Below are 14,327 nucleotides of genomic sequence, written 5' to 3' on the forward strand. Positions count from 1 at the left end.
TTGAGTATACAGTACACATTTCTGCCTCAAGAGCTGCGATAATGCTAATAAATATGTCATTTTAATATTGAGAGTGGGGGGGTATGGGAGCCCAAAAGAGTCAAAAGTAAATAAATAAAAACACAATTTTAAAAGGATACACTGGATTGATAGTCATCTGTCCACTGCATTGCATTCATACTTGGATCACTTCAATATATTTGCAGTAAAGTCTTGAAAATTCAATTAAGATAAAATTATTACAGCTTTTTCTCATTGAATTGGTAAAACTAAGTAGCTGGGACAAAAATCTAATGATGACATGTACAGACAGCGCAGCTAAAGTTATATGCACAAGCTAACATGTTTAAGAAATTTCACTGGTGCTCAGATAATGTCAAGATAAACTTGTTCCGAACATATTGTACTCATCTGTATACTGCTCCCTTGTGGATAAAGTTTCAAAAGTCCAGCATCCAGAAGCTTAACATTGCCTATCATGACTGCTTTCACATATTGCTTAGAAAGCCAAGGTGGTGCAGGGCAAGTGAACTGTTCTGTGGAGTTAATACGTTTCATGCCGTGTATGATAAATCTAACACATAGATTGATGTGTCAATTGAATGGTTCTCAAAATGTAATCATTGTGCTGCTGTTGAATCCTGGTTTCAGTGCTGTGAGGTACCTGTGACCTACTGAATGTGGAAGTATTGATATTGTCGTCTTTTTAAATGTCCTTTTTGTTTTGTTTTATTATGTACTGTTTGTTTTCCAATGGACCATGAGTGTGCCGATTGATTGAATGATTGGTTGATTGATTGATTATTGAATACTTCAGCCACCTACAACCATGCATCATTTGCAGCTAGTATTAATTCTAGTAATTATTCCTATTTCTACTCTCAGTGTTGCTAACATCACTGTCCACGCCATCCTTTGTCTCTGTAACCCAACAGCCGATGCTGATGCCCGCCCCACAATATTGGTTCAGTCAAAAGGTTTCTTCTTCTTAGTGAAAAGTTTGTTCGTGGAAAAATCTTCCTTCCGCCAAAGTAGTCCATTTTATACACTTTACTACACTAAATACACTTTATTGTGTAATTATTTGTACAAAATAAGGAGTGAGGTACTAAACAATACCCCATTTTTTAATGCAGTGTAGTAACTTTTGTTTTTATTTGGCTGAATGCGAATGAAATTGAATTGAAATGCACCGAATGACGAAAAAACAACCATTCACTGGGAAATGGGCATTTCCCAATAGACTGCGGTATAATTAAATGGAAATGGGGTGTCACTTGAATTGCGCTTTTCTACCTTCGGTATTCAGAGCACTTCACACTGTACCTCGTTTACATACTGATGACGCAGCATCAAGAACCAACAACCTCTAGGCTGGGAGACGACCACTGAGCCATGTCGCCCCGTGTAATTACTGTTCTGTTTCACTCACGCTTGCTGCAGGCCACTCTACCAGGTCCTGTCTGATTCTTTCCCCCTGGACAGGTCATAAATTGCTAAACTATTTACATAACGTGGAGGCAGTGGATATGGTTCATATTTACAAACGGGAAAGAGCTTCTTAGACGAATCAACACATCAAAGAACAACTAACGTGCATGAAGCTTCTCATTTTAAGTAATCTGCGTCCTTAAAACAGGTCATCGCGATAATAAAAGTTGAGTATATTGGGCTGTTTTTTTAAGTGACTATCGCCTCTTTTGTTTTCCTTAACCAAAATTGCATAAACGGTAGTTACAGCCACAAAAAGCTCTTTTGTCAGTGTGCGTCTCGGCAATGATAAAAAAAAAAATTAAAAAATAAACGCGTGTTTGAGAGACAACAAAGCAGACATACCTTAAAGAAGAAGTAATGTTTCAACTCACAAATCCTGAAAAAAGAAGCGTCATGCGAACATTCCACCGCCGTCATTGAGGGAGGCGGCGCCTAGCTCGCTTCACTTTGTGGCCAGTTGCCGGAGAAGCAGCGTGTAGGTGAATGGGAGCGACACGTAAGCTCCTGTTAGCACCACAGAAAACAATGATACGCTGATAGTAAAAAGAGAAGCTAGCTTCCTCAACATGAGACAGAAAATGTGAGTTTTGTTCGGCAGAGGAAGCTAGTAGCTCCGCTCCAATTACGCACAGGCGTCGTAGTTGTTGCATCCACATGGGGGCGCGACCCTCTTTGCTGCCAAAATGAATCAATTCAGTACTTCAAGAGCGAACCTGGTGAACACTCGACGGTCATCATCACCCCTAAATTATGTTTCGTCTTTTCTACCACACGCCAGTGTCAAACAAATAAGTGTCAAACATATTAAGATGATGTCAACTGAAAAAGTCCCGTCATAATTGTCCATAAACTTATCTATGGTTAAATTACGAGCCCCCCCCCCCCCCCCCCCCCATTTTATGAAGCAATACAAAAATGTCAAATATCTTACATACATTTAGAGAACAAGAAAACATGTATCCTTGTTATTTTTCTCAACAATTCATTGCAGGTGGCGGGTGGCGGGGGCGGGTCGTTGGACATGCGTTCAAGTGACTCAACGCCAAACAATTGGAAATCAATAGAGTGTGTAAGGAAAAACTATGACTTCGACGTCTGTGTTTGTGTGTGAGAGAGCTGCGTGAGACGGCATGACGTCACCCACAAGATATAAAGGTGCTCCCGTGGGCAGGATGGGACGTTCAAACGTTCAACTCTCAGAGAGAAACAACAGCGTCAAGGTGGAGAGCAGTGCAGCAGAGAAGGGAAAAAAGTTCACGCAAAGTATTTGGAGTATGAACAAATCCACTTTAACGCTTGTCCTCTTGTCTGTTGGTTGGCTTGTATGTGAGGGAGGTAAGTCTCATGTCTACTTGGTTGAACGCTTATCTTGTCCAATGCAATTTGGTGTATGGCTGTGGATTTTGTGAATGACTCTTCCTCGTGATGTTTGTCAGGTAACCTATGCTGCTCAGAGCCATGCCAGAACAGAGGTGTTTGCACAGCCCTCGGATCTGACGCTTATGAATGTGATTGCACACGTACTGGCTATTACGGTCCAAACTGCACAACACGTGAGTACATAAAGACGCAATCTAGTACTGTGGGTTACCAAAGTATTTTATTTGGCGAGTGACTAACGTTTCTATCTTTATTTTTATCTATCTTTATAGCTGAATTCCTCACCAGGATAAAAGTGCTCCTGAAACCCACGCCCAACACAGTCCACTATCTTCTCACCCACTTCAAGGGCTTCTGGAACATCATCAACAACATCTCATTTCTCAGAAATGCCATCATGAAATATGTGCTGACATGTAAGTCTATTAAACAGAGCACCTGGCCAGGAGACAGTATCATACTAAAGCTCTTGCTTTAGTGATCAGCCATTAGCTAACAGACATTCTTTTTTTTTTCTTTCTAGCTCGCTCCCACATGATTGACAGCCCCCCAACCTACAATGCAGATTATGATTACAAAAACTGGGAAGCCTATTCCAACCTTTCATACTATACGAGGGCACTCCCCCCGGTCCCACAGGATTGCCCAACCCCGATGGGAGTAGTAGGTGAGTTTTCACTCTGTGCCTTGAAACCTGTTTTCTTAGATTCCTGAATTCTCCGCAAGGGGTGGCTGAGTCCCATTACATCAGAGGAAGTAATCTTGTAAAATGAGAATTCTTCTGGCTTGGCAGGATTTTGGTGGGGGTGGATACAAAAAACTGGCCAAGTGAGGTTTTTTCAACAAGCTTCAATTTTAAGTCAAACTCAATTGTGGCTGTCCTTGCTCATTTTCAAGTCTTCTTGGCCGCCCGGTCTCCTTTCATTCAACAGTCATTTTGAAGCACAGTGCTAAAATCACTTCATTGTCATCAACTGATGAGTACAATCTTCTTTGACTGACTTGGTCCCATGTTGCAATTGTTCATCCAGGTAAAAAGGATCTTCCTGATGCGAAGCTTCTTGCAGAGGAGCTACTGATGAGGAGGAAGTTCATCCCTGACCCACAGGGCACCAGCCTTATGTTTGCATTCTTTGCGCAGCACTTTACACACCAGTTCTTTAAATCGGACATGAAGAGAGGTCCTGCCTTCACGCTGGCAAAAGGTCACGGGGTAAGACAGCAGTTTTTGCTTGTCAAAGGGATTCATTTATTTTCATTACACCATATATTCATAGTGTGATATGAACTTTGTTTCAGGTGGACCTCAGCCACATTTATGGAGACAGCCTGGAGAGACAACACAAACTGAGGCTCTTAAAAGATGGCAAACTAAAATATCAGGTACATGTGGAGATTGTATGGCACTCTATAATCTCTTTCAGACCACACAAATGTCTCACATTTACCTACATATACCTGCAGATGCTGGATGGGGAGATATACCCTCCAACAGTCAAGGATGTGGGCGTTGAAATGCACTACCCTCCTCATGTCCCCGACTCTCACCGCTTTGCTGTGGGTCATGAGGCTTTCGGCCTGGTCCCTGGTCTCATGATGTATGCCACTATTTGGCTGCGGGAACACAACCGAGTGTGCGATGTCTTGAAGCAAGTTCATCCTTACTGGGACGACGAAAGACTCTTTCAGACCTCGCGACTCATTCTGATAGGTGAGTTGATGAGAAAAACTGTTGCGATGTCGTTTTAAAGGGGAAGTCAACCCCAAAATGTCTTGAGAATAATAGGTTGTATGTGCCACCACTAGTCTAAACACAGCATGCTGGTGAATATTGTGTTTGTGGAACATGAGTTAAGTAGCAAAATCCACCAGTTTTTATCCATCTCAGGGACCAGCCATTTTGTCACTTTCTGTTGACATCAATTGCTCGGGGCTCAGGTAAGGACCAATCACCGCTCACCTGTTTTCTGAAGCTGAGCCATGATTGGTTGTTACTTGAGCCCGGAGCAACTGTGATGTCCTTTTCAGTCAACAGAAAAATGGCCACCCCCTGAGATGGACAGAAACGTGAGGATTTTACTGGTTAATTTGTATTAAACAAAGGTAATACAAATCAGAATGCCATGTAAACTAGTGGGGATACATAGAACATAATATTGTAAAGAACATTTTGGGGTTGACTTCCCCTTTAAAGGTACACCATTCAGGGCTACGATAGAGAAGACACATTCAACTGTTGATTTTAATTACTGTAAAAAGTTTTGAAAAATGGAAGTTATAGATCTGATTTCACTAATCACCTACCTCAGACTCTCTTGCACACACTGGGGGGATTTAACCTTATCATTATGAAACCAGATTTACATCACAAAGAGGAAATGTTCACTGTTAAAGAGTCCCATCGTTTTCCCAATTTGCTGGTTTACTTCTATAGTACTGAATCGATTATTTGCCCAACAGGAGAAACCATCAAGATTGTGATTGAGGATTACGTACAGCACCTGAGTGGCTATAACTTCAAGCTCAAATTTGACCCAGAGCTGCTGTTCAGCCAGCGTTTCCAGTACCAGAACCGCATTGCATCTGAGTTCAACACCTTGTACCACTGGCACCCACTGATGCCCGACTCCTTCCACATTGAGGAGAAAAACTACAACTATAAAGAGTTTGTCTTCAACACCTCTGTAGTGACTGAGCACGGCATTGGCAACCTTGTGGAGTCCTTCACAAAGCAGATTGCTGGGAGGGTAAGGTTTTGCACTTTTTAGCAACGTTTACATCAAGATTGACAGTGATGATATTTTATGCATAACTGCTTTTCTGCTTTATTTTTTTAGGTTGCTGGTGGTCGGAATGTCCCAGCACCGATTCTGTATGTGGCTATTAAGTCCATAGAGGGCAGCAGACAAATGCATTACCAGTCTTTGAACGCCTACAGGAAAAGATTCTCCATGGCTCCGTACAAGTCTTTTGAAGATTTAACAGGTGAGGTTATTATTTGAAAGAGAACTTTTGATACAGTACTGTTATGTGTTCCTGCTAAAGCAACAGGAAGCTTAAGAAATGTGACATTATTGCTGCATAGCTAAAAGGAAAGTCTACAGGCTTGCCTCATCTTTGAAGGGTTAGACATGTACATTATTTGCACCAGATTCTAGCGTGGACGTTCATCTCAAGTTGAGATAATGTAAACACATTTTCATCCCAGTGAACAAGATTCAAACAAAAACAAGAGTATTCTTGCTTCAGAGAGAAACGTTTAGAATAGAAAGAAAGCTCTAAAAAGATACACATGAGTAAGACAAAATATGTGCGGGCAATGGCAGGGCACACGTAGACAAACAGCCATTCACTCTCAGATTCACACCATTGGGCTGTTTAGTTTGCCCATTTAACTTAACAAACATGCGGGAGGAAGGTAACCAGAGAAATAAATACAGTATTTGGGGGGAATTATGAGGCGAGGCTTTTCTATCTCATTTCATGGAGACATCACTAATGATGACGTCATGTCACGTCAACCGTGTGTAAAAAATCACCATAAATGTCTACTTTATGATTCATGTTTCAAGTGGGATTAAATTAAAGTCAATACTGTTACTCAAAACAACTTTACAGAGTCGATACCCTACTGCCAGCACTTTCCGGAGCGCATTTTGGGCTCCGGATGACGTCAATGTCAGATAATGCGACTTGGCCGTTCAGACTGCGGTCAGATTGCAAAAAATCAGATACATATCTGATCTAGGACCACATACTACTGCGGCCCAGGTCGGATTTGAAAACATCAGAATTGAACCGTTCAGACTGTCATGAAAAATCGGATACAGGTCACATATGGGCAAAAAAAATCAATGTGGGTCGCATTTGCCTGCGGTGTCAACCTAGCCTTTGAGACAGACATGCTAACCACGTGCCATGCTATGCTACCTAGATATACCCCTCCCTTCTATAAATATATGTATCCAGTCTAAAAATAAGGCAGATATTCTTAGATAAACCAGATTGATGAACATTAAAAACAATTATTTCCTCCTTCCTCCTCCTTTAGGGGAAAAAGAAATGGCAGCAGTGCTAGAAGAGATGTACGGCGATATCGACGCCGTAGAGCTCTACCCAGGCCTACTTGTGGAAAAACCCAGGCCCAATGCCATCTTTGGGGAGACCATGGTGGAGATGGGAGCCCCTTTCTCACTCAAAGGCTTGATGGGAAACCCCATCTGCTCACCAGAATACTGGAAGCCCAGCACCTTTGGAGGCAGTGTAGGATTTGACATTGTCAATACAGCTTCTCTGCAAAAGCTTGTGTGCAATAATGTGCGGGGGCCCTGTCCAGTGGCATCATTTCACGTGCCTGACATTGAAGATACGGGCGCCGTCGTCATCAACTCCAGCACATCCCCCTCCCGCAGTGGTGACATGAACCCAACAGTCATTTTGAAAAAAAGGACTACTGAGCTCTAATTGGATTTTTGTATTAATTCAAACTATTTATTTATTCATCCATCCATTATCTATACCCCTTATCCTCACAAGGGTCTCAGCAGTCTTCGGGAAGTAGGCGGGGGGACACCCTGAATTGGTTGCCAATCAATCGCAGGGCACACAGAGACAAACAAACATCCGCACTCACAATCACACCTAGGGGCAATTTAGAGTGTCCAATTAACCTAGCAAGCATGTTTTTGGAATGTGGGAGGAAACCGGAGTACCCGGAGAAAACCCACGCAGGCACAGGGAAAACATGCAAACTCCACACAGGGAGGCCGGGGCCGGGATCGAACCCACGACCTCTGAACTGTGAGGCGGACGTGCTAACCAGTCGACCACCGTGCCACCCTATTTATTTATTTATTTTAAGATTATTTATACTATTTATAATAGAATACATTTTATGTAAGCAGACTTTTGTATGGAATTTTCTATATTGTTGTACGTCTGTGTTTATTTATTAAAGGAGCGTGTATAAATTATTGTAAAATGAAAGACCTCAAGGACTGCCATTTGATACTTGAAAGCTTATTTACGATTCCATTGTAATGTAAGTTTTGTTAACATGTTTTACGACCGAGAGCTGCTTGTGTTCCACTTGTGATTATGTATTTTTAACTGTTTTACTGTCACACAATACATGTTACTTTCTTTCTTAAGTTCTGGACCACTACTGTAGACAGTAAAATAGTGGCACTTTAATGGTAACATTCACAGTGGCTCACTTGATTGTGATAAGTGTAAAGTATTTTCTGACTATTAAATTATATTTCTGATATACCCCTGTTTGTCATTTGGATTTGAATTTAAAGAGGAAGTCCACTCCAAAAATGTCTTGACAAGAATATCTTCTACGCAGGCCCACGGGTTGAAACATGGCTTTCTGATTAATATTGCGTTTGTGGAATATGAGTTAAGCAGTAAACTCCACCCATTTTTGGCCATCTCAGGCGGCAGCCATTTTGCCACTTGCTGTCGACTGAAAATGACTTCACCGTTTACTCAGGGCTCGAACGACCAATCATGGCTCAGCTTTAGAAAACAGATGAGTCGTGAGGTGAGCCGTGATTGGTCGTTACCTGAGCCCTGAGCAAATGTGATGTTATCTTCCAGAGCTGGGCATTCAACCTAGGTGATGTCCGCACATTTTGTAGGTGATAAACAATAGATGGGAAACTTAAAAAAATAATCGGACTAAGCATAGTTGTAAGCCCATTTTTTCCTGTCTATGTAATCGTCTATTTTCGCGGTTACAATGAGGTGTTAGGCCTGATGTTTGTTTTTTGACAAATGTGGCACCGGGCACTACTTGTATACCTTCTCTGTACTGTCCATTCAAATCTGTCAATAATAGCATAATACCTAAGCCATGCTGACATGTTAATTTCAGGAAAAAGATAGTATGAGACTTTGTCCCCTTCTTGTATTGTATTTTTCTAATTACTATCATCAATGTGAAAATGTATGCAAAGTATGTAAAACACACAAGGAATTTGTTTCAGTAGTATTGCACTAACTAACTAACAACTATAACAAAAAGAACATTTATGACGTAGCAAAATAAGTACAGAGAGTCTTTACGAAATGTAAGATTACTGTTAGTGCTGTAGTACCGAACAATGACAGCTGTGAATGATGTGGACAGTCGTCAAGCAAAAATAAAATGATCAACAGTGCAGTCACGACAAAGGTGCAAATGATGCAGAGAGTCCTTGAGCACTTTAAAGTGTCCAGTGGTGTGGAATAGTGATCAACAAAGTTATAGAAACATGCAGAGCTGAAGCTACAATAACGTGTGTGTGTGTGTTAGATCCCATGGCACGGGCAACCTACTTATATTGTATTTTTAATTGCCGAAAAGGCCCATGTTTAGACAAATGTTTCACTAGGAAAGCTGATCAAGCAATCCTTTTTACTGAAAATGAGGTGTGAGGAATTGCGACAGGAAATCTTTCGTCAGCAACAGACCCTGGCAACACAACACAATTATTTTTCTTGGGTCGCACTCCAAATCAAACAAAGTAGAAACAATGTTGACGTGACTGTCGGCACAGAGTTGTGAGTCAGGCCACTGACAATCATCCCCTTTAAACACCAACAATAAGAGCCACATTTTCCCATCAACAGAGACAACACTTTGACTTTGTCCTGTTCACTGTGGGTTATTCGTTTGGTCAAAAAACAAAACCTTTCACAGAAGCCCCCGGGACATTATATTAATCGAGTCATGTGCATCAGTTGTCATTTGAGCTGCCTTGCCTCGTCCATCAGCTGCTCTTTGTCCTCCAAAGGACTAGGCGTAGGATTCCCTTTCACAAATACTTGCTCCATCACGGCATGAAAATGACCTAATTGTGTGTGCACATTGTTCGGTTTCCAGACTGCCACTTGCCCAAGGACTGTTATTATTCCATTACGCAGCAATGTGTGGCAATGCTCAGGTTCTGGTTCACGGGAGCGGGCCAGAGAAATACATATAACTTTGAGTTGGTGACCTCAGGATAAGCAGGCAATGAATTCAGTGGGAGAGGTGGTCAGGAAACTTCAATGTGTTTTCTTTCTCTGTAACTCAGAACACAGATTAGGTATGGCGGGAAAGAGCCAAAAAGGGAGTTACGTGCTGCCTTGCAGGTGCGGGCTCGAATCAGTTGTGAGCTCATGCCAGCTGCTGTGCACACACTAACTATGGCAGTCACCTATCCACATTGCGTGATACCTAAATTCTCTTTACTGTTTGTTGATCAAGCCAAGTGAAATCATCAAATAAACCAAGGTCATTCTGAGGTTATCCATGCAATATGTCTCCGTGGATTTTGGGAAACAAAGAACATAAAGTGAAATTCAATTTCTGTATGATGATGGTCCCAAAGTGGGGAAATTCGCAAAAAGATGACAACATGAGGGGAAACTGGTCGCTTTCATTGGACTGAGGGGATTCAAGATGACCAAATCACCCCTTAACCACCACATTACTCCACATCCTGGAGCACTATTTTTGCTTCATTACATACACACTGGAATGACTCAATAAAACGCTTTAATGTTGAACTATCTCACCGCCAATGTTGTATACCAGTGTATCTTAATATATGGTCCACAAGAAACCCTAAGAAGTCTCAGAGTTAAGGGATTCATTCTTAAACTTTATAGCAATTTACAGGTGATCTTTTAGATAACAATTGATAGTCGAAGAATACCGGTGAACCATGAAGATTATAAAAAAAAAAAAAAAAAAAAAAAGGATTTTTAAAATACTCACCGAAGGTTTCAGGACTCTTGACCTTTTGACCTTTTTGGTAATGTAGGTCAAATGTCCAAAATGTTCAGGTGCCATTGCCAAATCATTATTGTCCCGACAGACCACTATATTGAATAAGAGAGGGATATATCTTTTTTTTTTTTAGGTCTTGGAGTGTAGGTCATTTTTAGGTATTTGCTTTTTTAAAGTTAAATTATCCTTTTTTTATGAGAAGGTTTCAGTAACCCTGTTCTACGATGCTTGCTTATGTACTTTACTCTACTTACAAGTATTCATTGTCAAATTTTAATTTGTATTTGTGATTGCTAAAACTCAATTAAACAACAGTATGTACAAACTGTAATATGATGCCGTGTAACTATGTTCCCTACTGAGTGTGTGCACGTGAGTGGGGGTGGGTGCGTGTGTGTGTGTGCATGTTTTTCAGGTTTCTACGTCAGGTCTCCGCTTGGGGAAATATGTCATTGTCTATGATGTAATTGTTTCATTAAATCACAGTGGTGTCACTGAAGTTTTTTTTCCCACTCATAGAAATCACTTCTTTTAGGTTTTCTAAGCCAACATGCGACCGTGGTGACTGTGGGGTGCCGTGAGATGATTCTGATTAAAATTATTCATTGGTGTGTCTCATGCTTTTCTAAGTAAAGTGGAAAAGCACTAACTCCAAAATAACCAGGATTTCAAATATCCTACAGTATAATTGTGAAAGGTAGTGAAGACCCTTCTTCTGACTGTTCAATTTATTCATACTTTACATAAAGGTATTGGGGCAGCAAACCAGGAATCAACAATTAGAGGAAGACTTTCTACAATATTTCGTGTCTATTTATTCACAAGAACATTTATATTAGGAAACGGGTCACTGACGGGGATGACCTGGCTCACTGTCTCTGTTGCATTTCACCTCCTGTCAATTGTCTCGTTCTCATGACATGGGGAAATGAGGTTAGGGTTATAGGAACAACAAATAATGAACCGACAAGGATTGAAAGAAATCAGCGAACTAAATACAACCAAATGGATGAGACAACGAGGAACACCTGAACACCTGGATAAGACAGGAGTGGTTGGAGGGAGCTGATTGTTTTACATGTTGTGTACATACTGTATGTGAAGTGCCTTGGCGCTATATAAATAAAAACTGTCCTTGACTTAATATGTTTATTCATAATAATACAAGGCATAAGGATTTGTGTTCCACTTTCTTGAAACTATGAACATTATCACAAATGACTTGAGAATGTCAACTATTTGATTTGGTGTCTCCCTAGTTTCGCATGTTAGTAACATCCGGTGACTTGGGGCTCTCACCCTGACACACCTTGAATATCTGTCATATCTGTTTGCTTACCACTCCCACTAGTGCTTATCTGCATTCCACATGTATATATTGCTTTCGAAACGCTGTTATACCCATCTCAGACACAACAGTGGTCAATACCTTTTCAGGGATTTGTGCCTCCAGTGGTTTAGCTGCAGTCTGTACGTTTACCTTTTGGAAAATGTAAATCATAGTCTCTGAGCCCTGATGAGATGGAAACGCGTTTTAGTGAATGATGGGATGGTCTATGAATTCAAATCAACAGGGATCCTGAAATTGGCAGGGCACACTCTAAATACACTTGGGTCAAAAATAACCCAATTAGGGTAAAAAAAAAACACTAATTGTGTCAATTTGACCCACCTTCTTGTTTTTGTTTTTTTGTGTACAACAAACCAATTTTAAGGGGTTGTTTTGTACAAAACGACCCATTTTCAGAAAGTTGGGTTAAATTGAACCAAGTATTGGATTGGTCAATTTTTGACCCAAATTGGGTTATTTTGAACCCAACTGTTTTTAGAGTGCAGCTTTTGGATGCTCAGTCACTATTGTGTGCCCAGCTAGGCCATTCTTAATTTGAGACTTCAATCAGCATGTACAGTAAACTTGATGTCAGCAGATTTATTAGTGTGTGACAGACCTTTAGCAGCACCATTCAAATAAATGTTTTCTTTTGAAGGCAGCTGGTAGACGACTTTTATGTATTCCTGTAGTTCATGCACATATTTGTGCGTGCTTTTGAACATGCACATATATTTATGTGGCAGAGATGGATGATGGATGGATGGATGGATGAGAAGTGAGGTAAGAATGGTGAGCTGGTTTCAGGTGAGAACTTGAGTCAGAAGAAAACCGGTATGATAACACACAGGAATGAATTCTAGTCACCAAAATGAATGCTACTTCATTGTTCTCTGAAAATAAAAGTTATTGCATTATGACACATTGCTTCCGACATATTGCAAATGGATAAAAAGGTTTGTCAAGGGCAGTATAATGTTGTAGCCAGAGCTGGGCACTTGACCATTTTTTGCCCGTCCGGGGCAATGCCACAATCCCTATAACAGCGGTTGTCGCTCGCACCGACGCGGGAGTAGAAAGAAGCCTGAAAAGAAGCCTTTCACCGAGTAGGCTGAGATGAAGTTTTGTCACCTCGCGAGCACGTCACACACGAGGGCCAATTAGTGGGCCGGACTAAAATCCACTTCCGGCCATGCTTAGTCCAGCCATTTTTCAAAAATTTGCCAGCCAGCCCCCCACCGCCCCAAAATTGGGCATCTGGCCGGGCCGGAGGGTCCGACCGGTCCGGCCCAGGGACGGACTGCCCAGCTCTGGTTGTAGCACAACACTACTTCTGCTCTAGGTATCACTTCAGAAATTCCTGCATGATGCAAGGATAACAATTACAAATTACAAAAGCAGTTAATTGGGTATTGATGAATACTTTTTAAAAGAACATTCACAGACAATTGCTCATAAACTCAATACTATACTGTATATGATTATGTAATTTGTGATATTAGATTTTTTTTTCTATGAGTAGAATTGGTGTAACATTACATTAGGGGTAAATTGTTTCTTGGTTATTTATTCTAAATGCTAACTCACATCCTATTAATGACATGGTAAAAACAGAACCGAGATGCCAGTTAGACATATTTCGTGGATGTTGTGTGGACAATAACAACAAGGTTAGCATTTTACTACGTAACTCCTGATCTTGACTGTCATGTGTTCATCACCTGCGACCTTTGCCAAAGCCTGACCAAATGTTTCCATGACATTCTGTGCTTTGTTGTCACAACATGTCACGGTACAGGGTTAAAAAATATATTTATATATAATTGAAACAAAATTGTATGTTGTTCAGTTGTTTGATACAAATAGAGTGTGTGACGTCATTACTACAATGTGAACGACAGCACTTGAGATTGTTACACTTGTCACTTCAGATAAACATAATAAAATGGCTTATACAAATTCATTCAGTCACACTGCCAACAAGTCTTAAATAAATTTGTCTACAGCAGCTGGCCAGTTCTGTTTATTGCTAACTTTATCCAAACAAGAAACATAAACACTTTACTTAAGTGGAGACTTTTATAAGCAATGGATTTTTTTAGCCATCTGTGGCTGCATGTCACTGCAATAATAGTAATTACATGTTTGCCGTTTAGCAACAACATTTTAACAAATTTCACTTCCATGTTACTGGTTGCTTGGTTTCAAGGGAACCCGATGGGAATGCAGTTTTGCTGATAATAAATACTGTTCATACAATTTTCACAAATTGTAGGTTATTGCTTCAGATCAATGGAAAAAATCTGAGTCTGTGAATTACTGTCCGAAAGGTATCCCTCAGATTTATAAGGTCCAAGAATT

General features: G+C 40.8%; 2 protein-coding genes across 4 annotated transcripts in view; one reads left to right on the plus strand and one right to left on the minus strand.

Annotated features, from left to right (window-relative positions):
• Positions 1–2,201, minus strand: part of LOC147138082 (cytosolic phospholipase A2-like) — a 29,792-nt gene extending 27,591 nt beyond the window's left edge. The window contains exons 1-2 of one of the 3 annotated variants that reach the window (XM_086046355.1): positions 2,125–2,201; positions 1,837–1,998 (exon numbers count right to left, since the gene is read on the minus strand). The gene's annotated coding sequence lies outside the window, so the exon portion shown is untranslated. Of the gene's footprint in view, positions 1–1,836 lie in introns of all 3 variants that reach the window. The other 2 variants (XM_086046356.1, XM_086046354.1) reach the window with 2 other exon arrangements.
• ptgs2b (prostaglandin-endoperoxide synthase 2b) lies at positions 1,930–8,145 on the plus strand. The gene is made up of 11 exons (XM_086046357.1): positions 1,930–2,074; positions 2,611–2,829; positions 2,931–3,047; positions 3,147–3,290; positions 3,398–3,541; positions 3,906–4,087; positions 4,174–4,257; positions 4,339–4,585; positions 5,335–5,621; positions 5,712–5,859; positions 6,926–8,145. Exons 2-11 carry the CDS (start codon positions 2,625–2,627, stop codon positions 7,336–7,338), a joined length of 1,971 nt encoding a protein of 656 aa, XP_085902483.1. The 5' UTR covers positions 1,930–2,074; positions 2,611–2,624; the 3' UTR covers positions 7,339–8,145.
• Positions 8,146–14,327: the final 6,182 nt, after the last annotated feature.

The sequence above is a fragment of the Filicampus tigris genome, chromosome 12 (genome assembly GCF_054856515.1).
Source record: "Filicampus tigris isolate MCC_2025a chromosome 12, RoL_Ftig_1.0, whole genome shotgun sequence".
Classification (NCBI taxonomy): Eukaryota; Metazoa; Chordata; class Actinopteri; order Syngnathiformes; family Syngnathidae; genus Filicampus; species Filicampus tigris.

What these genes read in the sequence shown, in the direction of transcription:
- ptgs2b (XM_086046357.1), top strand. Translation starts at nt 2,625, where the DNA reads ATGACGTCACCCACAAGATATAAAGGTGCTCCCGTGGGCAGGATGGGA. An exon ending in ATGGCAAACTAAAATATCAG is followed by an intron (nt 4,258 to 4,338) that starts GTACATGTGGAG and finishes ATATACCTGCAG; the next exon opens with ATGCTGGATGGGGAGATATA. An exon ending in CTCGCGACTCATTCTGATAG is followed by an intron (nt 4,586 to 5,334) that starts GTGAGTTGATGA and finishes TTTGCCCAACAG; the next exon opens with GAGAAACCATCAAGATTGTG.